At 37.6% G+C, this 23,861-nt stretch overlaps 2 protein-coding genes across 9 annotated transcripts in view; both read left to right on the top strand.

The window, feature by feature from the left end:
- LOC111333401 (kelch-like protein 20) overlaps positions 1-247 on the top strand; it is a 4,432-nt gene extending 4,185 nt beyond the window's left edge. The window contains exon 2 of the mRNA XM_022938963.2: positions 1-247. This exon is cut by the window's left edge and continues 1,412 nt beyond it. The gene's annotated coding sequence lies outside the window, so the exon portion shown is untranslated.
- Positions 248-2,810: 2,563 nt separating this feature from the next.
- Positions 2,811-23,734, top strand: LOC111333397 (D(1) dopamine receptor). 8 transcript variants are annotated; one of them, XM_022938954.2, is made up of 3 exons: positions 2,811-2,924; positions 10,737-10,870; positions 20,915-23,734. In XM_022938954.2, exon 3 carries the CDS (start codon positions 20,991-20,993, stop codon positions 22,494-22,496), a length of 1,506 nt encoding a protein of 501 aa, XP_022794689.2. In that variant the 5' UTR covers positions 2,811-2,924; positions 10,737-10,870; positions 20,915-20,990; the 3' UTR covers positions 22,497-23,734. The 8 variants fall into 8 exon arrangements, 7 of the variants coding, with proteins under 7 accessions (XP_022794689.2, XP_088581479.1, XP_022794688.2 ...); XM_088725353.1 differs by lacking the exon at positions 2,811-2,924 and adding an exon at positions 7,196-7,306; XR_015988731.1 differs by lacking the exons at positions 2,811-2,924; positions 20,915-23,734 and adding exons at positions 9,527-10,650; positions 12,296-13,008.
- The last annotated feature ends 127 nt before the right edge of the window (positions 23,735-23,861 follow it).

Raw genomic sequence — 23,861 nt, 5'->3', positions numbered from 1 at the left:
TAAGGGCATGCTTCGTGTAGGCTCGTCACGTAACGCATTGGAGTGAGCAATTGCGTGACCATGACAAACAACGAGTGCGTGACAGATATAGTGTTCTTTCTCCTTTTCGTTATTTGACAACGTGCCAATTAAGAAGGGGAAGAAGCCTAAAATGACGACATCAATCCTTTCTTAAGCAGTGGACTAACTTCCGATAAAATTAAACGCTCTTTTCTCCTTTTTTTTAATAAAAAAAAAGAAAACGCGACTTTGATTTAAATGACATTATGTTTCTCTCAAGGCTCCTAAGATTACCCTGGCTACATGATTTTCAGAACGATCGAACTGGTCTACAAAGATCACTGTAGATAAACTATTTTATTTAATTTTCTATGAGACTTTCTATAGGCGTGAAATATCATCACTCACCCAATTCTGTCAAAATACAATTAGAAATGTTTACAGTAGGCCACTAGATTGCAATCGAGCAATCGAGTTTGACGTCATTAGTGCGGTAAATCAACCATGGAGGCTGTGTTTACCTTTTACTTTTAAGGCAAGCCTACGTGCAAACTTTCATTCCCATTGATAAGGTAAAGTTCAGAATGCAAGCGGCGCAATACGCACGTCTTTCGAACAGTGGCCACTTGGAGAGGAATCATCAATTTTCGTGGCAAATTGAAACGGTCCTATCCACTGGGCTGAGGAAAGTAATTAGAATCTTCGAAACTATGAAAACAAGCACGCAGTACTTTTGCTTCATCCAATATTTTCGAGGTCTAAGTCGAGAATTTACAGGCAAGAGAGTAGGAACAATCTTACACGTATACTCTCTGGTTCCCCAGAATGCGATGAATTTTGTCGACCCAGCCGGTGACTATACTTTTGGTCAGTCTTCCGATACGGAGAGGAAATTTGTCTAGGAAGATCTTTATTCTTGCAAGGGGTAAACTCTTTTCAAAATTAATAGTTTCTCGCAGCGCTTCTGTGGGAACACAACTCTTGAAGGGTCAATCTGACTTTGTGGGCGTGACACATTCGGAACTTTCGAATAAAATTTTAGCCTACCTATTTCTTATCGTCTTCATCAATATGAAGGCTCCAAAATTATAACTTCATCAATCACCCACTGACATTTTCAGCTACAATTGAACCTAAAGATAAATCTTGTTTTACTAAAGCCCTGGATGACAAACTTGGAGGGTGTTTAGCGTGCTTTTTTTTTAACTCTCCCCGGCTAACGGAGACATCATGTACTACGTGATTCCAAGTTGCAGGAATAACTTTAATACCTGTGTTCACCGCGTTTCTTGACTCTTTGGCATGTTGAACAATTTCACTGGTTCGGCCATTTTTTAACTTTGGGCTGGATTTGTCCATCGTGTTAGTTTATGCAGGTAAATTATGCCTAAACATACTCCCTGTAGCACTGCATGGAAACAGCTGTATCAGTCTTGATTGGAAACAGAAAGGGAACTCGTCCTTTCAATGAGTTCTTTTTCCTTGTGTGATGGGATATTGATCTCTTCCCAGTTGGGCATTTGTTTAGAATAATGATATCGAAAAATAAAACAAACTTGCACAAAATATAAATAGTCGAGCTTTTCACCCGGAAACTAGTAACGTGGTTTGGGCCTAACAATTTTTTTGTGTGCCTGCTGTTACAACCACTGACAATGTAAATGATTAAAGCGCAATTTAGCAGCACAGACGATTAATTGATTTCAAGAAATACAATTTATACAGGATGCTGTAGGCAAGAAAAAATAATGAACGCTTTTTTCCTGTATTTCCCGCTTAGGGTGGTTTGAATTAATAATTTTCAATTTACTGTATTATGCGAGACTTCCCTTCCATGAACTACTTTGCATATGAAATTTTTGAAATCGACCTCAAGGTGTTGGCTTTGCGACGATAACTGTCTTTAGCAAAATCAACTGAAATCTCACTCGCGATTGAAATGTCATTCAGTCGATGCGTTTTTTTTTTTTTAATTCTCTCTATGTAAAACTGACAAAAAAAAGAATTCCTAGAACTCACCTAGAGAACTGAAAAAAAACCGCTGAGTTTTTTTTTAGTTTTGGCAGGTGTAGCACTATTACAGAGTTAAAAGATCTCTAATTGTTTTCGGTCGTTAAATATATATGCTTGGTTTCTCTCACGAAAGCTACCAGGTTAAAAAAAAAAAAGAAGGTTAATTGATTCTTCGGAATGAAATGACTTTTTATGTACGATGTTTTGTTTTAATAAACGATTTCATGGCTGTAGTTACAAAACAAATTGTTTATTTCAGGGTCAACTGGCGCTCAATTTTTTTTAGAGGTCAGAAACAGCATTAATTCCTGATTTTACTTTTGACGTTTAGCCCCGCACGTCTAAGAAATGCAGAGACAGTTTTGATCTAACCGCTTTGTAGCGATGTAATTTCGTTTTAACAACTTGATAAGTTGATTGTCAGCAAATGTTAATTCTGAAAGGTTTTTCACAACGAAATAACTGACATCGACATATGTCAAACAAATACAACAAATGGGTTCCGGCAATAGTTTTTGTTTATTCCAGACCAATCAAACCCAAAGCTTTCTATTTCATTCTTTCAAGACAATGGGACGTGTTAGAAAAGCATGAACAGTTTTGAAGTTCTAAAGTACTCTTAACAGCTCATGAATGCAAGTATTATATTGGGCAGCTTTTTTCAGACGTGCCACTTCGATGGTTTTCCACGAGACAATCAGCGATTAGCAGGATTAAATGAAGAAGTAATTGATATTAGTATTTTATTCATGAGGCCCTTTCAATAAATTTGTTTGCCTCGCAGTTAACTAATTGCGTAGTTGTTGAGGCAGTTTAAGGTATTATACCGGAGCAAAGATTCTTTAATCCCAGAACACCGACGGAGAAGGCGTAAATGTGTGTCTGACTGAAGCCAATCCACATATGTTTTGGTGAGTGTAAATCTGAGATTTTTAAATATCATAGCCGAGGGATGGATATTTTTTTAAGCGACAATATATGTCGAAGATTATCTCAGTGGGGGAGATAGGAGGGACAGTAAAAGTTTTGAATGATGGTCAGTTGAAGCTTTTGCTTCGGTTCGTTCAAATGAACATGTTTGTAGATTAAAAAGCCTACTTGTAAATGAACAGTTTGTTTCTCGATCTCAATACTGAATGGTCGGCCGGTTGCAAAGTTTCTTTCGATGGTAATTTTGTTTCTTGGCTGCTTTTACAAAAGCAATATCGACACTCCACAAAAGCAGAGCGAAATTTTTTTACAGTTATGTTTCCTAGCATTAAATCTATTGTTAACGATGAACTGTATGTAGAACTTTCAGCATGAAATCATTTTCGCCAAGGGATTATTTAGCACTAAATGATTTCCCCCCAACATTCAAAAGTTAACTCGCGTTCGACTGAAGGCGGAAAGGTTTCACCGATACCTTCGTAATAAAAACGAATCTTATTGGAAACAATTCGAGCAGTTTTTGGTGGCCATGGGTCAGTATATTGAATTAATCCTTAAATTTGTGGCCCAAAATAAAAATAAAAACCACAGCAATCAGATGTTTATTTCTGCTCATACAAAAGTGTGATTGTATTTCATGGAGAAGTCAAAGCTTGAGAATCAATGACTTCTTGAGAAGGGGAACCTTGTATTTGCATTTCTGGAACTTGTTGATAAAAGACTCAAACAATCTTTGAACTCTCTTAACACAAAATGTAAAATATGTTTGCCGCATTTTGGGTCCAGAATTATTATTCGCTTTAAAGAAGCATTAAATATTTATTCATTAGGAATGTTAACATTTCCGATGATTGTAAAACACACTGAAACAAACTCAGCAAAGTAAGGGAACAGAATCACGATGTGAATCTGTGCAAAGGAAGGAAGGAAAGGTCTCTTTTTTTTAATTTGAAATATGTATAAGCCATGGTCAATACGGAAAGTATATAAGACCCTTATCACCCGGAAACGAAATAATTAGGTGCTTTTGACCCTAAACAAAGGCAAATATCGGTAGCTATTGAACCAAGACGAAATATTTGTTTCAATTCACGTCGTACTATAACCACTGCATGATTGCGAAAGAGCAAAATGCCAGGCCTTTGAAACATTTCAAATCAGTCAAATAAAATATTTGCGGATATTTCATGAATAAATGAATGTAAGAATTTAGATAGAGAAATCATGTTTCGAAGGTCTTTTGGTTCAGGTTTTTTTGTGGCTCGGGTTGTGTCTAGCATTCACTTGCTTCGTTTCACAACAAGGTCAGAATTTTTTTATCACCAGTTGAGGAAAAAAGTCATTGAAAACGGTGAAAATTTAAGAGTCTTCTTAATTCAATAATTCTATATTGTTACAGTTAGATTTTCAGACGATTGCATGATGGAGAACATTTCCATTGTTGATGATGCATAACAGAACAAAGTTGCAATCATGCTAAAACTGAAATGGCCTATTATGTATGTGAAAAACGATTTAGGCGTATTTCTGATGAACGCTCTGGTCCGAACGAGTTGTAAAAGAAAACTTTCCCAACTAAGCACGGCATTCAAGAATCCTAATGATAATTTTTGGTTAACTGTGAATTCTGTTAAATTGAGACCAGTTTTAATAACTCAATTTCAAAATTAGTGATTCAAAAATTTTGATTTGACGTGAGAAAGACTTTGTCGAGCTCAAGATGTCATTATCACTTCAGGCAAAGCCAGGTTCTGGAAGGAAAACGCCGATGCTTGAAACCTTCCAAGGCATATGGTTTTTTCAAATGAAGGCTACAAAATTCAATTATTTTTAGAAACTTCTTGGTAATTTTTCCCATGAACTAATTTACTCCGTGTAAGGTCCGTAATATTTTAGGATAGTATTGTATAATTCAGTGTTTTTATTTCTATAAATGACAATACGCATGTAAAAAAAGAAATTTAAAAAAAGGAAATAGTATTTAATAAGAGTTTTTGGTAGTTTCAAATCTTTCCGGTCTGAAAGCTGAGAGCGATAAAAATTTCGTCGATATATAAAATTAGACCACGAATCTGTGGATTAAAATGGTCTCGCCAGCCCGAAAACTGCATGATGAATTTTGTCACCTAGCACGATTTCAACGGTTATAATTTATGAAGCAGAACATATAGGCGAGTTATTTCTAAACGTGAAAAACTGCATAAACCATTGCTCCCTCTTTGACATGCAGCATTTTCACTCATCTTGAAAATGACGTCCATGGTAACTTCTGAAGGAGGATACGAGCTAATGTTATGGTACAGTAATTCAGACCATGAATTTTTAATAGCCACAAATCACCAGATAGACTTAAAAAATATAAGAATCTCTGCCGTATTCGTGACCAATTCTTTATTTGTTTTTCGTAAGGCGGAACCGCGGACTAAGTTGGGACTTTGTTACCAAGCTATCGACCTCATTATCATTATACACCGACTTTTATTTCCGAGAATATCAAATCTACTAAGATAGGTTGCTTTCTAAGGTTTCCGACCACTTGGGAGAGAGCTGAGCGTACTGATCAAGCGATTGTAAACAGGAAAAATGTCTTTGCCGAATCATTTTCTTGAGTTCTTCCTATATACGGCTATGTTCAAGAATTCGGGGCCTACTGCCGTTACATAGTAATGTTCTTTTCTTTTTTTTCGCCGATCAAATGCAAAATGCATTGACGTTATGCTCTGTGACATACATTTTCACACGCAGTTGAGACCATTCGACCGTCTGTTTGGCGATTTCCTGCAGTGTTCTTTAGCCAATCTGAAGGCTGGGTCTTCCATCCCAATCATAAACGAGTAAGAACCAAAGGCGATTTAAGTTGAGTGACTTTTCCCGAGCTTTTCATAAGTCGTTACTTGAAATCTGCTTTATTTTGGAACGTCGAGATTTCTTGGAACTTCATTCATTTTCTATTTTAAAAGATGTGATTTAAAACCTGAGTGCCGGGATGATATCACAAGACTAAAATTTAGCTCGCTAAAAACCTTTATCCCAATATCTTTTCTTGTATCTTACAGAAAACATCAAAGAAAGAAAACAACGAATGTATTGTAGCGTTTTGCCAATCAGTTTTAAGACTCCTTTTTGTTTTGGTTTCATCATTTTTTATTTTTATTTCAGCAAGCTACAATTTTACTAATAAGATTATTTAATTATTTGTCTATTATTTATTTATTTAATGATTCGCCCGAGGGCAGGTGATAATATAATAGGACTCTAGGTCCCCTATAAAATATTAACACCCAAACCCAACCCCGAGGATGAAAGAGAAAAGTGGAACTGAAACCAATCCCAACCCAAAGTATCCATTAATTTTTTTTTTTTTTTTTTTTACGTAAGAAAAGAGGAAGTAACAACAATTAGCAACTACAAATATTCATGCGATCAACTCTACGACATTTAGGACAAATTAAATTATATGAACGAATGTTGTCTCCATCAAATACCAATTTAAGCCTTTCAAAGAAGAAATACTTTAACTTATTTTTTTAAAAAAAAAATGGAAGCCTGTGACTTAATATTATCACGAATGGCGTTCCATAAATTAGCTAGACGGTTGAAAAAGGAATCGCGAAACAAACAAGATTTGAAAAGCGGCGTATTAAGATACTGAATGCCTGAGCTGCCACGGCGGGATTTGCTATTGCAGTACTGAATGTAGTTGTGAATATTTAAGTTAATATCACTAGACATGCATTTAAAGACATGCATTCTTTCGTAACGAAAAAATGACACGAAAAGGGATATTTGCCTGATCTATTTTTTGAAATGAAGATGTAAAAACAGTTTAAAGACATCGCTTCCAGAATCAGCGATACAAACTGGAAACAGATGAAGTTCACCACGTTATATTTTTCCTTTCACGTATTCTTTTCTTAGCTCAATTTACGCAAAAAATTGCCCTCGTCAAGCGTCCACAGGAATGAAATTTATACCCAAAATAGATTTCTGGTTGCTTCCCTGTAGGCATGAAATAAATCTTCGAAGTCATTGCAATTACATCGTTCTCTTAAAATATTTGTTTCAGCCTAGCTAATCGGGCCGCAACAGTTATTATCCAGGTTCTCTGAATAGAACGAGAACTGAAAGCCTGGGCTTTTACGGCTGCACAGCAGTGTATTAGCAGGTGAAAACAACTGTCAGCTGGAGTTTTTTTGAGGGTAGAATACAGATTGCAATTTTTTAAACACTTTCAATTTCTCGAACAATCCTTTGGGAGCTGTTACACTTTCGTTACACTTAGTCTAGTCGATTTAAGTTTTGTTTACATGGAGAAAGGTGACGTAGATGATCCTTTCATTTGATCTTGCAGAAGAATCTGAAGGTATGATTTTTGTTGGGAAACGAATGTCAAATTTGAAGAGCTTCTTTACAGCGCAACATTTGGTGTAACATAAACTCTATACTTAGACGTATATATGTTCCATAGAGTTCAATACTATGCCATACAGCAGAATGAAACAGAACTGACTTATTTCCAAGGATAGATACAAATTTAAATTGGGGGTGTGTGGTTCAGTACATTTCACCAGTTCATTCTAAATTTGAATTCCCCTTCTTCAGTCACCTGTTTGAAATAACAACAACAAAGAAAAGACAATGCCATCAATTTAGAAGATATCACCTTTCACAAAACTACTTTTGTGAAACATTGGTTATTGTCACTAAAAGTTGTTAGCTTCATTGAATAATTTTCAAACCAAACTCACACTAAGAAAAACTAAAACTGCAGACTTCCATGCGAAGCTAAGTCAAACAGAAAAAAATTGTGAATAAGTTAACGTTACTCAAAACTAGCCTTCAAAGACACTTACTAAGAAATAATTAGAAAAGCTGATCAAAACTGGCTCGTCTTGAAAAACACTACCACAAAGACGCTGCAGGGTTTTAGCTGCGATGTTAACGAAACGGTATTGATTGAATCAAACTTGTCATGTATCATTATTTTTTGTGCCTCATTGGTAACAATTATTTCTTCTTAAAAGATTTCTCTCTTCTTTATGTAGCAACGCAGGATAAGCGAGAAGAGTATTCTAAGCAGTCAGTGTCGAAGGAAATTTTGGGGTTTTTAAAAAATATATCTTGATTTTAGATCCAATGATATTCCTAATCAAAATTACTTCACCGTCAATCCCGACCTGCTAAATGGTGCAAAAAATGTTCGACTACTAAAATTGTTGGTAACGGGCTGGTTTCCGTTTCTTTTTTAGATTTTTTTTTTCTCCTTTTCTCCTAATCTTGGCGCTGTTAGTTTATAATTTATCACGAAACTCTCTTAAGATCTCCAAAGGACACAAGAGGTTGGTTAGCCACAGCAGAAACAAACAAATTACTAAATAGCTTGACTCCATCGAGAGTCGGCACCTGTGGTTGGAAAATCATCGTGAAAGGAGCGTTCCCATCAGGCAGGCTGGTCTATTTTAAGAATGTACATATTTGGCGGTTAATTATCATTTCTTTTTCATGTAGTCATTCAAAGATTGGTTTGCTTTTCTCCTATTTTGTGGCAGGCATGTGGATTTAGCTGAGAGACTTCTAATGTTTTTTTTTACTGGCATCGCTCAAACTTGTTCAATTCTCGAACTCAGTTATAAATTCAGTTTTATACCGAACCAAATGAGTTTGAGAGTGTCTAGTCACGCGAATGTGTTTTTCTGACCACAACAATAGAAAAAAAGGATATATCAACACAGTTGAAATGGTAAATTGGCCACCGTAACGATTACAAAAGCTGATGTTTCGAGCGTTAGCCCTCCGACGAAGGGCTAACGCTCGAAACGTCAGCTTTTGTAATTGTTACGGTGGCCAATTTACCATTTCAACTCTGTTGATATATCCAAATTATTTCGTTACCCCCACCGACGCAGCCCCAAACAGTTTCTTTAGAAACTATCAGCCTTTATTCAATAGAAAAAAAGGGCCACCACAAATGACAAATTTTTTAAATAAAAACCCACAAAAGGCTTTAAGCATTTGAGGTTCCTCTGAACGTGTGATATGTTCTTGAGGTATTAAAGGGGAATAATTCAATTAGACAGTGAAAAAAATTTCTAGTGTCAACTAATTATGAGATAACTCCTTTGAAACTTGCTGGAACAACGAAAAAAAAATGGAAAGATAATCTCACGGTAGAAAACCTTCACTATTTTCATCTGTTCAGATGCTACTAGAGAATATAAAAAAAAAAAGTGATGCAAACAAGTAAAACAAATTTATGTCGTTCTTACTAGAATCAGATTGATTTTGAGTTTAAAACCAACTATCCAAAGGCATTACCTCGAGATCTGCAATAAACGAATTATATTTTCAGGTTTCGCCTTTGATTTTTACAACGCTCATTGAAAATGGATCAAGCCAAGCGTGAACCATTAAAAAAATTTCCACGATGGGCTAACCAAAGCTAATCGGATTTGTAATAATCCTTTCTCACTGGGAAGCCAAAAAAACTGTATGCTATTGTGAAAAATAATTTGAGGCGGCCTTAATATTTTCCTATAAATATACATTGTCTTGAATTTTGCTGTATCGAAAATGATATACTCATAGTCTTTTAAGTTAGAAGCTGTCTTCCCGTCAAAAATGTTTGTATGGCAGAATAGCCACGCGCCGATAATCATAAACTTCAATTAGTACGCCGCAGGAGGTCTGGCGCCTAACACGACTCATTAAATGATATTCTTCAAAATTGCGAACCCATACGGAAGAAAACCACAGGCTTGTTACAATGAATAAAGGCTGATAGTTTCGAAAGAAACTGTTTGGGGCTGCGTAGGTGGGTCCCCTACTTGCGTTTGTCAGGAGGTTAGATCTGGAGATTTTGTTCCATCCTGCGACACCGCAGAGTTCATCTTTGGTCAATGATATAGTTTATAACAAAGGAAATATACCTTAAGTGTTTTTTTAATCATTGTTATCCGAGCTAAGGGACAAGGGCAAAGTTTAGAATATTGAAATCTGCCATCAAGGAATAGCCAAAACAAAATGAGATTGTTTCGTTTTTGGTAACGTTTAGGCCACCAAAAACGAATAGTTTTGCTACATTATTGACGCTGATATAATCCACGGTCCGGTTGTGTAAAGGCCTAGGGCGGATAACGCTTTCCAACGGTTAAATCGCTATCCAGCGGATAGGTGATAGCAAAACGTGCTGTGCTATCCACTGGATAAAGATTGATCCAGTCAACAGGGTTATCCAACCTTCGAACAAGCGGGTCCAGTTCTATCTTGATTTAAAAAGCAATTATATGGTATGTGGTTGTGAACGCCTTGCCAAGCGGGAATCGTTTAACTTATCTTCATTACTCCACACTCACAGTCAAAAATGACGTGCCAATTGCAGCGCTATCTCGTGTTCTTTGATTTGATTGGTTGGTGAAGGAGATAAACGACAGAACGCGCTCTCTAAACAGCGCAATAAAAACAAGTAAATAATCACGCCAAGCATTTTGTGAACTCGAAAAATGACACCGAGTTCGGAAAATAACAAATCAACTAATCAGACAAGATGCAAAGATAGTATTTACGAAGGTAGCATGCAGCTTGGGGACATCATTTGAAGGACGCGAACACGTTTTGTTCATTTTCTGGTGGGCTGGTTGATAATTTTCAATTTTTTATTGGGTCTGTAAGCACTGACAGCAATAATTCAACTGCAGCCTGCTCGTTAAGGTAGTTAGTCACGTCCTTAGCGAGTTCCATTCGTAAAAGAGATCATTAAGCTCACCTAATGATAGTGTTTTGCTTTCTTGTTTTAGATCTGCCATTTGAGATCAGAGGTAACTAGAACAAAGGTACAATTTTGAGTTCATCTCATCTCATTAAATCCAAGGCTCTCTTTGTCGCAAAAGAGAGGTACTGTTTGGTCAGGAATTGCATAACCAAGTTTAAGGTAGGGAAGCCTTTGTACTTTAACAAACCAAGTGTAATGTTAAAGAGCGTTTAAAGGGCCTTGCATCCGTTTAACCGTGAGCAGGGTTTGAGGGCCTGAGCCGCGTACGTTTTTGGTTTCACTGACTGATTTAACAATGCTTGCACGATTGTATGATTCACAAATTTCCACTTTGCATGACTACAGACACTCAAAGAAAAGTTTCAACAAGGTGTTTGCAGAAAGCATCGAATTTAAATCTTTAATAAAAACAATATCAAAACGAGCGCCACATTTTAGAGCTGTGCGCGCCTTAGCTTAGCACTTTATATCACGTAAGGTATTCCATCCATCCTATTCCAGACTGGCGATAGAGATATTATCACTTTAACACCCAGTTCTATCGCAAAGTGAGGCTCTGAAAGTTATTACATGATGTCTCGCTCAGTTCGTTCACAGTTAATTTCTAGGGGTTTGGAGTGTTGTTGTAACTGTTTTCACTGCAGTTAATTGTTTTTCCATACCCCTTATAAAAGCATTTAAGATTACATTGATATCATTGATGACTTTAACATGTCGGCGGTTGGTTTATTATGGTCTTTTATGACGAAACGTTCGTGTTATGTTCAGCAACGGCTTGAAAGGGGAACAGCTGTTCGTTAGAGGGTTGAAATTATCTGCGATGCAGTTTTTTCGTAGACATTCCAGGCGTCGGATTAAACTTCGTTAACTACATTTCAAAAACCTCAACTTTTATCTTTCAATCTTTCAGGAAAGCTGGGCATTTTTGTTCAAAAAAAAGGTTGAAGTCTCACAAATTAAGTACCTTTTGTAAACACTTTGCTATCGCAGACAGCGCAATTAAAGAGCCCAATCGTCCGATATCGCAGCCAATAATTTTGCTACTCCAATTTCACGATCAGTGTTCATGATAAAATTTTTCTTTCAAAAAAGTGGAAGCATTTTAGTAAATACACTAGTTGACTTCAAAACGTTTATATCATTTCAAGTGGTTTCACGTTTCCGCTTTAGATTAACTTAAAGTTCCGTTCCAAGACGAAAAGGTTGGCGACCGTGTTCTGTTTGAGGAGATAGCCTTTGTTCGAGCCCGCCGGCTAGCAAATCATCATAACTTGTCTTTCGAGGCTTAAAATCTTAAGGTGGCTGTGACTGTAAAATCCTCTTAAAGTATCAATACCGCACAAAAAGTGCCAACCTAATACACTTCGACTCAAATCCTTAGTTGCTGTTTTTCCCTCGCACCTGACTAAAAATTCTTCAGGCTGTTCAGTTTTAGGACGAACTCAAATACGTTATCTGAACAGATAATTTGTACAACACAAAACAAATACTTGTTTGCAGGATCGATGTAGAATGATCATTTTTCTGGAGAGCAAATCAGTCCATATTGAACTTAATCTCTTTATCACATGTGCTCTTTCCCAGATGTACCCAAATGAAAGACAAGCCCGAAATGATGAGGAAAGAAATTTAAAGCAAATCGCGACAGAATTCAATGCGGGGTAAACTTATGCTGACAGATTTATTACGACATTTTCCTAATAAATATATAATCTTAGCTGTTTCTTCAAACAAGAGCGTAAGATTTCCATCTTTCAAAAAGCAAAAAGCAGAGTAAAAAAACTAACGATTCCATTGTTAAAACATACCACCTTCACCAAACCAATCTTTGGCCTAAAAAAAGTGATTTCAAACCCAGCACCGATGTCTCTGAGGTTCTATCGTTCTGTATACTGTTTTTCTGGTCATCTTTTCAGATCATTTAACCACCTGCAATATTTTTTTGTTCAGGCAAATGTTCAGGCCTGTTTATTAGAACTAGTATTGACTAAGCGTTGTGACGTGCTGCAGATTTCTGAAATTTTGCCGGCTCGTATATGGGATATCGATGTTCTTTATCGTTTTTTCCAATCTGTAGAAACATGAAAACTCTATAAGTACCCAAACATCTGAGGTGTAATGACTCACCTTGACGTACAAACCCAATTACCACATTCTTTGGAACTTTACACCATATAATCGCTACACCATTCTTCTTGTAAAGCCCAAAAACTTGCATGTACTTGACATAACTTGATGCTGCTGCTCGCCCTGGATACCCGGCTCTTAAACTAATGATTCTTCTTCACTCACATTGACTGCTTTTTTTTCCTTTCTGCAAATTTTTGGATTTGTTTTAAAGTCATTAATATGCTTCGCTTTCTTCAGATAGGAGCAGGAGGAATTTAATCACAGACACTTATGACACTCTAGTGACATAGAAAATGTGCCATCCATATGCCAGGACTGTAAAGACCGTAGAACATTGGTTAGATGAAAAGTTGCATTTTAACATCATATCATTCTTGCCGAAAGAGTAAGATTGATAATTCTGGTGAAAAAGTACTAAGTGATGAAAAATCTGAATACTCATAACGCTTTCTCATTTTTAGATATTTCTTTTAGCAAAGGAGAGACGATAAAAAAATTAGTCTAAAGTCCATGGAAAAGTTTGTTGTTGAAGAGTCAAACCATAAGCTGAACTACAAAAATAGTCCAGTTTCTGCGGTGTTGTCCCTACAGAGCTGGACAAAGGTCGAAAGCAGTTTATAATCTCTTTTCTCGAGAGAAAACAAAAACAACTACAGCAACAACAAAAAGAAGCTGGAGCGGATTATCAACTAAAACTGAGTACGCCCTGAGTAGAGGTGCCACAATCGTGATGCTTACTTCAATTGTGTATATAGTACATGATTTAAACATTGTCCTGTAGACTTGTCATCGTCAAAGAATGGTTTTCAAGTTCTTTGACCAAACGATAGATCGGAATAAAAATTAGCATCTGTATGTAACCCACAAAAGGTGTATGTCGCCTATCTGTCTCAAATGCCATAGACTAATTTCGTTTGTCTTGAAACCTCAAAGAGGTTATCAGGAAAAGAAGAAATACCTCGGTGAGCGGATTTGATCTCTCGATTACTTTTGCACTTTGGATTAACTGAATTCTTTTTTTCTAGGCATCTTGTAGCCACACATTCTCACACGAAAGGCACAGAGATGCGCTGAGCTGAAAATTTGCGCGTTTTCTATCATCACACGGATACACACAGAACTCAAAATACTGCACGTTTTAAGTTGCATTGCGGGATGTGCACGCGCATGATGCCACGTGATGTAAACATATTTTCTTTGAGCCAGGCCACAACCGCAACCGTTGTGGAACAAAAATATGCAATTAGCATACCTGTAAATTTAATTTTTTAGACCGCATAACCATTTCCTGTCTTCATTGTTTCATTGACATCTAGTTTCTATAATTGAAGCGCAGGGACAAAGTGATTTCTGTCTTTTATTACCCACTCACGTACAACATACTATTGTCTGCTACAGGGACCATCAATCTCCTGGACAGTCGATATGATTCCTAGAAAATTCGCCAACTTTGCTTTATAAACAATCCCCGCATTGATAGCCTGGTTTGCACTACCGATCTATGGCACTTGCAATAAACTTAAGTTTTTGATAGAATTGGTGGCACAAGGGAAACTACTCATCGTAACTTAATCTTTTTCCTCAATGGCAATAGCATCCTTCAGCCGACACGACTACGTCCTTCGCAGTCGTTATGCAAACGGCGAGATTGAGTCGTGATTCAAATATCATGCTGGTCAAACGGACAGCTTTTGGACTCTTTTATTCAAATTCCTTAACACGTTTGCCTTAGCCAGCCTCCCTCTTTCTTAAATTAAAACACCTGACCGTTTGCTAGCCGGAAAGCCCAATGACATTTCCTCCCGTTTATTCGGAGTCGAAGACTTCTCTTCTATTAGGAAACCGTCCAAGCAAATCTTGCTAGCTGACCGAAATAGATCGCACTGATCAGCTACATTGAAATGCTCTTAACCTACGCGTCTTAATTTAATAAGTTTGGCATTTCCATCAACAGTGTCTAAATGCTTTGATTGCGCTCCTTGTGTAGGGCTGATTCGTGATAAATTGTGAAAGTGTTTTGTTGGTGACGCAAATTAATAAAATGTCTCATGTTTCTCAAAGTCGATGCAAAGCAGGGAGTGGAGAGGTCATCATATCCTCGAGGCTTTTTCATTGTTTATCCTTTACAGATGACGTCCGTATTATGCTATTTCTCTCCTGGTCATGCCTCTTTCATCGAGCAACTTGCTGAGAAAATTTGTTTCGCTGAGCTACTTGAGACAATGAACTGTATCAATAGCATCTTCAGGTAGATGTTCCGTCCAATCGAAACACTGTGAGTCAACATGCTTCAGAAAGTTAGAAGTCAGTTTCTTTATTTTGAGAACAGAAGTGGGTGCAAAAGGGTTTAAAGACAACAGGCATTATCTCCGTTAACCGGTTTGTTTCCTCAACTTGCGAGGATCTTTATTTTATTTCGTTTGCTTTTTTTTCTTGGAGCTCCCGGTACTTGAAGCTGTTTCTAGCGACAACTTGGTACTACTAGTGCACAAAATTCTTGCAAGGTAAGAATTTCCCTATCATTGAAATTCCTTCAGTAAGCGTCTTTGTTTATTCTGTATACAGCGTATTTGTTTAGTATCAACGAAAACACACATAGTGGTCATTATCTGCATTGAAATCCGCTTTAGGGATTAAGCATGTCTTAAAGTACTCAGGATCTGTGGTTGGTTAGGCGATATCCTAACGTTAACCTTCTCATTTAGGAGATCTGTGTCAAGAGACTGTTTATATTATCATAACTACCCGCGGAAACGACCCCTACCTCCCATTCAAAATTTCAATTGCCTTGAAAATACAACTTTACGAACAACTTATATGAATTGGAGGTCAAACATGAAAAAGTGTTCAAATGAGAAATTTTTTAGTACACTTGAAACATTGAGTTATTTATGCATTAATAAGGATGGAGTCACGGTTCTTTGCAACTTGGCAAAACTGAATCATTTCTGGTATGCAACCCTCTCACATAATATCATTTGCTGTACAAATTTTCCAGATGTGACCAAAATAAGTTCCACATGAAAACGGTCTTTGTTCAGTACTGTCAGAATCTAGCGTTTAAAGAAATCGACATTCATATGGGTTGATTGAGCCAACATTGATCGTGAGCACCCTAGGGGATGACACTCTATACGTGCTATCTGCCTGACTTACTTCAACTAAGTACTGTGTTAAATTGTAAGACGATAGACCCTTAAGTGCTTTGTCAAGTTCTTCATTCGGAAACTCCACTGCTAGACTCAGTCAATGATCCTTGTACATTGTTTGAAAAACTTAAACAGACGGGTAATTTTAATTGCAACTAAAATGTTCGTTTTGGTTAAGTTTTGTTTGCGTCATGTCTCATGAAGACAAAATGCTTTTATTATGTTTCGTAAATTGGTCACCGCTGTGAAATGGAGCAAGGGCTAAAAATATAACGCGGCCTCCTTTTGATAACTTTGTGCACGTGTTGTATAGTACAACAAATATTAAACTTGAAAACGATGTATTTGTGCCAAATAACATAGTTCTCCATAAAACGAGCAAGTTTCAAACCGAAGAGTTACTGTATCTTTTTGTAATGCTTCTTTCTTGCTAACCTTGTTTGTCAGAAACTATTAAGGAGCTTAGTTTTGTTATCGATCAAGATTTATCCAGCTGTATAATCTGAGAATTCGAGACAAAACATAAGTTTTGAGAAACTTATGTTTGAGAAACTTGCCCCCTAGCTGAAATGATTATGTGGATTTGCTTTATCCAAAGATTTGACGCAACTCTTACACCAAGTTTCTTTTAAATACTTTCTCGCTAAAAGGGCTGTACATCTGTTGGATGGAACGAAATATAGGTTGTTTACGTTAGATGAAAAAGATTACCGCTATGGATTAAGCGCATCAATCATGATGACAAGAAAGAGGAATATTTTGCCGAACTTCAAACTCATAACTGAAACGAACTTCCGATAACATAACATTAAGTCGTAATTCATGTTTTTCGAAATTATTGGCACACTCTTTGATTCAGTGCTTATCTTTCGTTTCTGCCTGGAACATTACTGTTTATTGATGATATTTTTGGAAAGCTGCTGGGTTTTAGTAAGTTTTACTTTTCCAGTCTTGATTTAGTAATATCTATCTGATAGCTGTGTGGTTTGCTTGTGCCTTGACAAACAATGGAGATTTATATTAGTTAATAGTTGTTTTGTACGCTAAACGCGTATACGTAGTTCTTCAATCCAATCCTGATTTAAGCTTCCCAAGCAAAGGTTTTTGCTTGCACTTTGATGCAACTCTGTCGTAAATCTTGCAGTGACCAATTCATTTTTCCAATGACTCGATCGTTGGATAGTTGAATAAACAGAAAAAACTGCCTTTAAAGGAAAAAGTTATAGTAATAGTATAGCGCATAGTTATCTACCTGGGTTATCTTCATTATATAATTCTGAGCAGAAAAATAGCAAATCCTGGCTACAATTTCGCGAATGACATGAGCTTTAATTGTTGATACAGGTCTCACGCCTTTTAAAATATTACACAGAGTAACTGACCAATACTTGTCTTATTTCATTAGTCCAACAGCAAGAATTGTGAAAGGATTAATGCGGAAAAGAAAGGAAAAACATGACTTATCCATCGAGGAACGTATTTCTTATCGAGATAAACTCAGAAAGTTGATAAAGGTTACGTCGGTCGCTGTTATTAATGAGTTTATCCTATAAATAGAGCATTAATTAAGATTAAGGTCTGAAAAGATCATCCTCGCAGATATGCGAGGTCTTTAATTTAACCTCATTCCATTAAGGCAAGTTTCTTTCACTTCAAATTTTAATGCTAGAGCGAAGAGATAAAAAAAATTGTCGAAAAACTTAGAAAGAAACTTGGCAAAATGCGAAAAATGAAATTAAAGGAAGTAACAAAGTTACCTTTAATCGGAAGTTTTAGATATTACGTGGTTTCTGAAGCTTCATTGATAATCTAAAAATTGAATTACAGATGTATCTTATAATCTAACCAAGCTCTGTAATTATCTCGTGTTTTAGGTTGATACGATACTTGCTAGCATACCTTATCGCTAGGTTAGGCCACATTTATCACTTACTTCTGAGCCAATATGGATTTTAATTGGCTATGACGTATAATCAGTGCCCAAGTGTCGAAATTTGCAATGAAAAGTGTGTAAGTCAATTTTTCCAAACATTTTTGCATTAAAAAGTTTTATGAATTGTTTCGTTTTCTATCACAGGACATTTACTTAGAGCGTATAAACTCAGTCATAGCCGGTCTGGTTGGAGACTAACGAAAAACGGTTGAAGTAATTTCGAAGACTTTGTCGTGGTATTTCTTTTGTCAATCTTTTTTGTCAGAGCTAATCGACGGCTATTAACTCAAAACATTTGATTCCGGTCGACTGCCTCGGTGCCTTGCGTTTCACAGCGAAAACATACATCAAAAGACGGCCGGAATAAAGACGTTCATTACCAGACCCCCCGCTGTGTTCTTATGCCGTTAAAATGATAACCACAGATGTAAACAAAAAGCTCTGAACTTGGCGTTTACTATCTATTGTGAGAAAAGCAGCCCGGGAGTCTTTCTGAAACAAAACCTTATCTTACACTTAAACAGTATATATAGATATAGCAGGAATGTTTAATAGATATTGGTTGATGATAACGAAAGAGTGACACCATAATTGGTCATAAAGAGCTCAAGTGGTTGAACAATTATTCATTTGTTAGATATAGCGAGCTGCCAGGGGGAAAGGGGGGATTGCAAATGTCTGTGTAGGTCATGTATGACGTGTGTTCTGCTCTATGTGTTTTGGGTGCACCAGTTGTTCGTTCTACTGAGTTGTAGGGAATCGTTTGACCGGGTTAAAGGGGTTTGTTATATCGGGGTATAGAGTCTTGTTTTACCGGGCTAAAGAGGTTTAAGATATTAGAATATGGTCGTTCTTCATGTCGAAGTACAGGGTTTACTACAATCGGTTGTCGAGGTTGGTTTTTAGTAGGGTACAGGTGTTTCTTTGATTAGGGTATCGCGTGTACAATTTCTTTAAATAACCTTTCATAACAACAGGACAAAAAGGAAGATAGATTTTTTGAGTTTATTTTCTGGTAATTCACAGGTTCTTGCTGTCGTGAGTAGATCATTCAAAGCAAATATTCGGACTTTGCAGGTTGCTAAACGCGACTCAACATTTGGAAAAGATTGAAATTACGTCAGAACTGAGATCAAATATCTCTACACCTATCGGCGATAAACACAAGTCAGGAAAATATTTTTGAACAATTTGAGTTGTTACACCGTGTAGCAGCTCTTGGTTATTGCAAATTTTAAAGCGTCATTTTGGTTTTAATAAAAGCCTGTATTTGAGTAGTTTGTTTTCCTATTGACGCGAGATGTGAATAGAACAAGCTTTGTTTGACAGTGCAATTGCATTAAGGTTCATTAGACATTATTGGGCATCGTTCCAAGCGATGGTCCTTTTCAAAAACCACCTGGTGGGTTGTTTGAAAAAGCTGTAAAAAGTGTTTTTTATTCAAGAATATCTTATCATAACTTGCAATTGTATCGTTGCATTCTTGACACAAAATCGGTTTGTCCGTCTCTGTGTAAAACAATTATTAGTCCTGACAAGAACCGAGTGTGTGCACTTATCAAATTATCTACTAAAACAAAGCCCCCTAAACGCATCACCAGTTTGGATCGACAAAAGATTAAAACGTTTTTTTCATGCATGTTCTCGATGATCAGCGGCGTGGATCATACCAGTCATTCAAGAGTCTCTTAATGCTCAGAAACGTAACTCTTTGCAGTTATGATAATATTTGACAAATCAAACAAGCATTTCGTGGTAACAGCTGGGAAGACTGAAAGACGACCGTTGCCACGTAACCGTGTATAACTGAACGGTTGAAATACTCCTTTGCCATTTAGAACAAAGATGATTGAATCGCCATTGTTTGACCGGATTCGAGCCCAGAGAATAACTTTTGATTGAATGTGCCACCACTTCAAAGTCACTGTCTCGTAGAAAAATGAAGAGATTATTCTCAGTGCGCGGTTCTCACTAAAATCGCGTTTCATCATCTTTTACAAAAAGTTCCAGTGTTTCCATAGAAAGAGGGACCACTAATGCATCAATGAACCTAAACTGTAAGTATTTCTGACCGCGTATTCCTCGGTCTCTCATAAGCGAGACTCTACATGAGACACACAAGTTCTCTACAGCTCCTCCAGAACTTGTCAGGTGGTTCCAAAATGCGACGTCCACGTTCTCTCCTTATGTAAAAATTTATTCCCAAACTGAAGACGCACACTCTTAATACGCGATCTATGCAAATTCCGCCCAGCTTGAGACAGGTATGCTGAGGAAAATCGTAGTAACTGATAGTTCGGTAAATTGGACTCAGGTGGGGTCACACAGAGCTTATAGTATCAATCCGCACAATTTTTTGAAACCAAAAACATGTGAAGAAAACTGTGTTGAGAGACAGACGTCTAAAGTAATCCATATGAAACCTAACTGTCGCGCGCTTTAGTAATTGAAAGGCTCGTACATTCTAGCAGAATCATCCGACAATAGTTTATGATTTCTTCGTTACAATTGTCAAGTTGACCTTGAACGAGACCCGTACCGCTGAAATTTTGTCAGGAATCACTAACCGCCTCTCAGTTAGCTCAATGGATAGAGCGCTGGACTGTTGTGCGGGAGGTCGAGGGTTCGAGCCCTGGCCGGACCAACACTCAGGGTCTTAAAATAATTGAGAATATTTTGCTGCCTTTCTATAACATCAAGAAATGGTTAGATATTCTAGCCTTGTCGGATAGCGACGAATAAATGGAGGTCACGTCTCCTGCAGGGTTGGGGTAGGAGACGTTAATTTCCCACGCACGAGATTACTGTGTGATGGGGTGGGATGGGTGAGTTTATTGGGCCCGCAGTAATCGGCGCAAGCTGTCGCGGTGTCCCTGCCGGTTGGCGAAGCTAAATAAAATAAAATAAAACAAAATTGCTTATTCCACTAATTCATAACGGCTAAAGTATAATAACATTTGTTTTATTCTCTTTGTTTCTTTAAACTCATAGAAGCGGCAACACCAAATATCAACATTAAATTTGAGCAGGAAACGCCGGGCCTACAACAGGAAGTATTTGGTCCACCATGAGCGTCAATAACAGCACTAGTGCGCCTATACTCGAACAAGCTGGGGTTCCAGAGAACAGCCTGTCTCACAAAATCATATCTTCCATAGCAATAATAATTCTCATCATTCTGACACTCTTTGGCAATGGTCTTGTCATTTCCGCTTTTTATGTGTTCAAACGGATTCGTAAAAGCGTCACGAACTGGTTTATACTCAGCCTGGCTATAAGTGACATGATGGTAGCGATTATAACGGAGCCCATTTGGTTGGCTGGCGAGATCATCGCTTGGCAATATCCACCAGAAATAGATCTGGAAACCTTCATCAATGTTTGGACCATGATCGACATCGTATGTGCAATTTCATCAATCTCTAATTTGATGTTTATCTCCGTGGATCGGTTCTTTGCCATCAAGCATCCTCTAATCCATCACACGAAGATGACACCAGGCAAGTGCAAATGGATTATCCTGCTTTCCTGGGTGCATGCAGTGGGTACCTCGTGTCTCTATCTTTTGGACGAAAATTGGAGGTACATAGTGATCTTCCTATTTGGATTCCTAATCCCTCTCCTAGTCATACTCTTTTGTTACGGTGGGATCCTTCACGTGGTAGTCTCAAGGTCTCGACTTACACATCGTCACGGGAAACGCCTTTCCAATGAATACAAAACAGCCAAAAGTCTAGGCGTCGTGACCGGTGCCTTTGTAGCATGCTGGCTTCCATTCTTCGTCGCTTCTTTGGTGTATTGGTATTGCTATTCTTGTCAAAGAGACATTGATAGTATTCCAGCAATCACCTCCGGGGTGAAGTGGCTACATTACTTAAATAGCTGTTTGAATCCCATAATTTACGCGTTTTTAAATCCCACCTTCAAGATGGCGTTCAGGAACCTTATTAGGAGGATGTGTGGCAAAGAGACTTTAAACTCTTTAGATACTGAAACATCATTTGCATCATTTCGCCGACGAGACACGTATGCCTCCGTAAAGAGTAACGAGAATGGGAAGGACAAATCACCCAATGTTCCCAACGGCAATGCATCTTTTTATAAGAGTCCTCTTATGAAAAAAGGGAATACTAAGACGAATGGTATTGTTAAGCATGACTCTATCAGCGATGATGGCAGTGTAGAACGCGGTATTGAAACACCCGAAGACAAATACTTCGGTAACCCGTTTTGTGCTGCAACGCCTCCGCCATCCTATGAGGATTGTTATCAGTTAAAAAACAGCAATAGCAATGATGTATCACAAACAAGTCGCAGTGGTGTCCCCGTCGCAATAAATGGAAATTTTACGGAAGTACCGAAGCAAACATACCCCATACAGTGCGACAGAACTGTGTCCTTTTTGGATGACGTTACGATATGCGGTGAAAAGCCACCAGAGGAGACAGCTAGCGATATGCCTGCGTTGGAAGGTCATTTCTCTACCTACCATGACGAGAAGAGCAATCAGACTTTCTTACTCGTCGATGGAGTACAGATTCCAGACGGTGAAATCCGAACAACCGATGTATGAAACAAAACATTATGGATTTTGGCGTTCAAGTCACTAAAGTTTAGTGAAGTTTTTTTCAGTGCTATGTGACTGGTGTAACGATTCTTACCTCTTGCTAGACAATATTTAGGAAGAAGTTAAGAGCGTTATACAGATAAAGACATATTAATAACTGAATAAGTTTAACATCCCCTTTCATATCATAATGATAAAAATACTTATAGACAATTAGTTTTAAGCAGTAAGAGACATTTTCAACTAAGTGTCGAAAGTAAACCGGAATTTCTTTCATTTTGCTCAACTTCGCTGTGATTGGTCTAGAAATTTTGCGCCACTTTCTCAACCAATCAAACGCAAAACTGAAATCAATCCTAACTTGGTCAACGTGTTTTCCCGCGCTTCAACCAGGTTACCTCTCTTTTTACTCTGAATTCTCATTGGTCACTCGGGTTTCCCGCGCTTTTAGCGGGTTGCCTGTGTTTACTTTGTGTTCTCATTGGTTAATGATGACCTTATCTTTTGTTCTGATTGGTAGTTGTGATAACTGGTTTTTATTTTCGACACACAGTTGAAAACTGCTCTAAAGAAGCGGGAGAAGATCTCAATGAGAGACTGATGCCACTGCATATGAATAAGCCAATCCATTTTTTGAGGTTTTATATCTGGATTCACGCCGGGCTCATGTAAGGGATTCAATTGCTCGATTTGAGCTTCCCTTGTCTGTAGGTAACCGAGATTATTAAAGTCACAGATAAAAAACTGATTAAGTTTCCAAAGAAACGGCGGTGCTACGTCGGTGGCGGTATTGCAAGATAATTTGGTTTTATTAACTGAGTTGATAAATGAATGTACTGTAAATTTCCCACCGTAGAGTCTCTAATTAAAGGTGGCGTTTCGAGCGTTCGATCTTTGTCAGAGCAAATGGCGAAAAGCTAACGCTCGAGACTCTTAACAGCGGCCAATTGACATTATCAACACAGTTAATAATACCCAAATTATCTTGTAGGTCACAAATAGCTACAGGTTTCATTTTCGATCGCCGTTTCCTATCGGAAATAAACGAGGGGCTAAACACATTTAATCACGACTTATTTCAATTCAGACAATCAATCGGAATTAGAAGCAGGCCGCTAAGTTACGAGGGTAGGCATAGAAAAATCAGTAAACTACATTCATCATTTCGAAATGAGTTATATCGAAATCGTTGACAATTACAGGGAAAAGTTATCTTAAAAGTAAATTGTTAAAAGTTTTAATAATTTGCGATTTCATGAGGAAAGTTTTATACCGAGTAGTTCCACTTAAGGCCTAGTCCACAACATGCCAAAGAAATTTCAAAACCGCGCTCTCAACAAATGGTTTTCGTCCACGCTGAACTGAACGGAA

This window comes from Stylophora pistillata, chromosome 1 (genome assembly GCF_964205215.1).
Source record: "Stylophora pistillata chromosome 1, jaStyPist1.2, whole genome shotgun sequence".
NCBI classification, from domain to species: domain Eukaryota; kingdom Metazoa; phylum Cnidaria; class Anthozoa; order Scleractinia; family Pocilloporidae; genus Stylophora; species Stylophora pistillata.
This window is presented reverse-complemented; position numbering and strand designations above follow the sequence as displayed.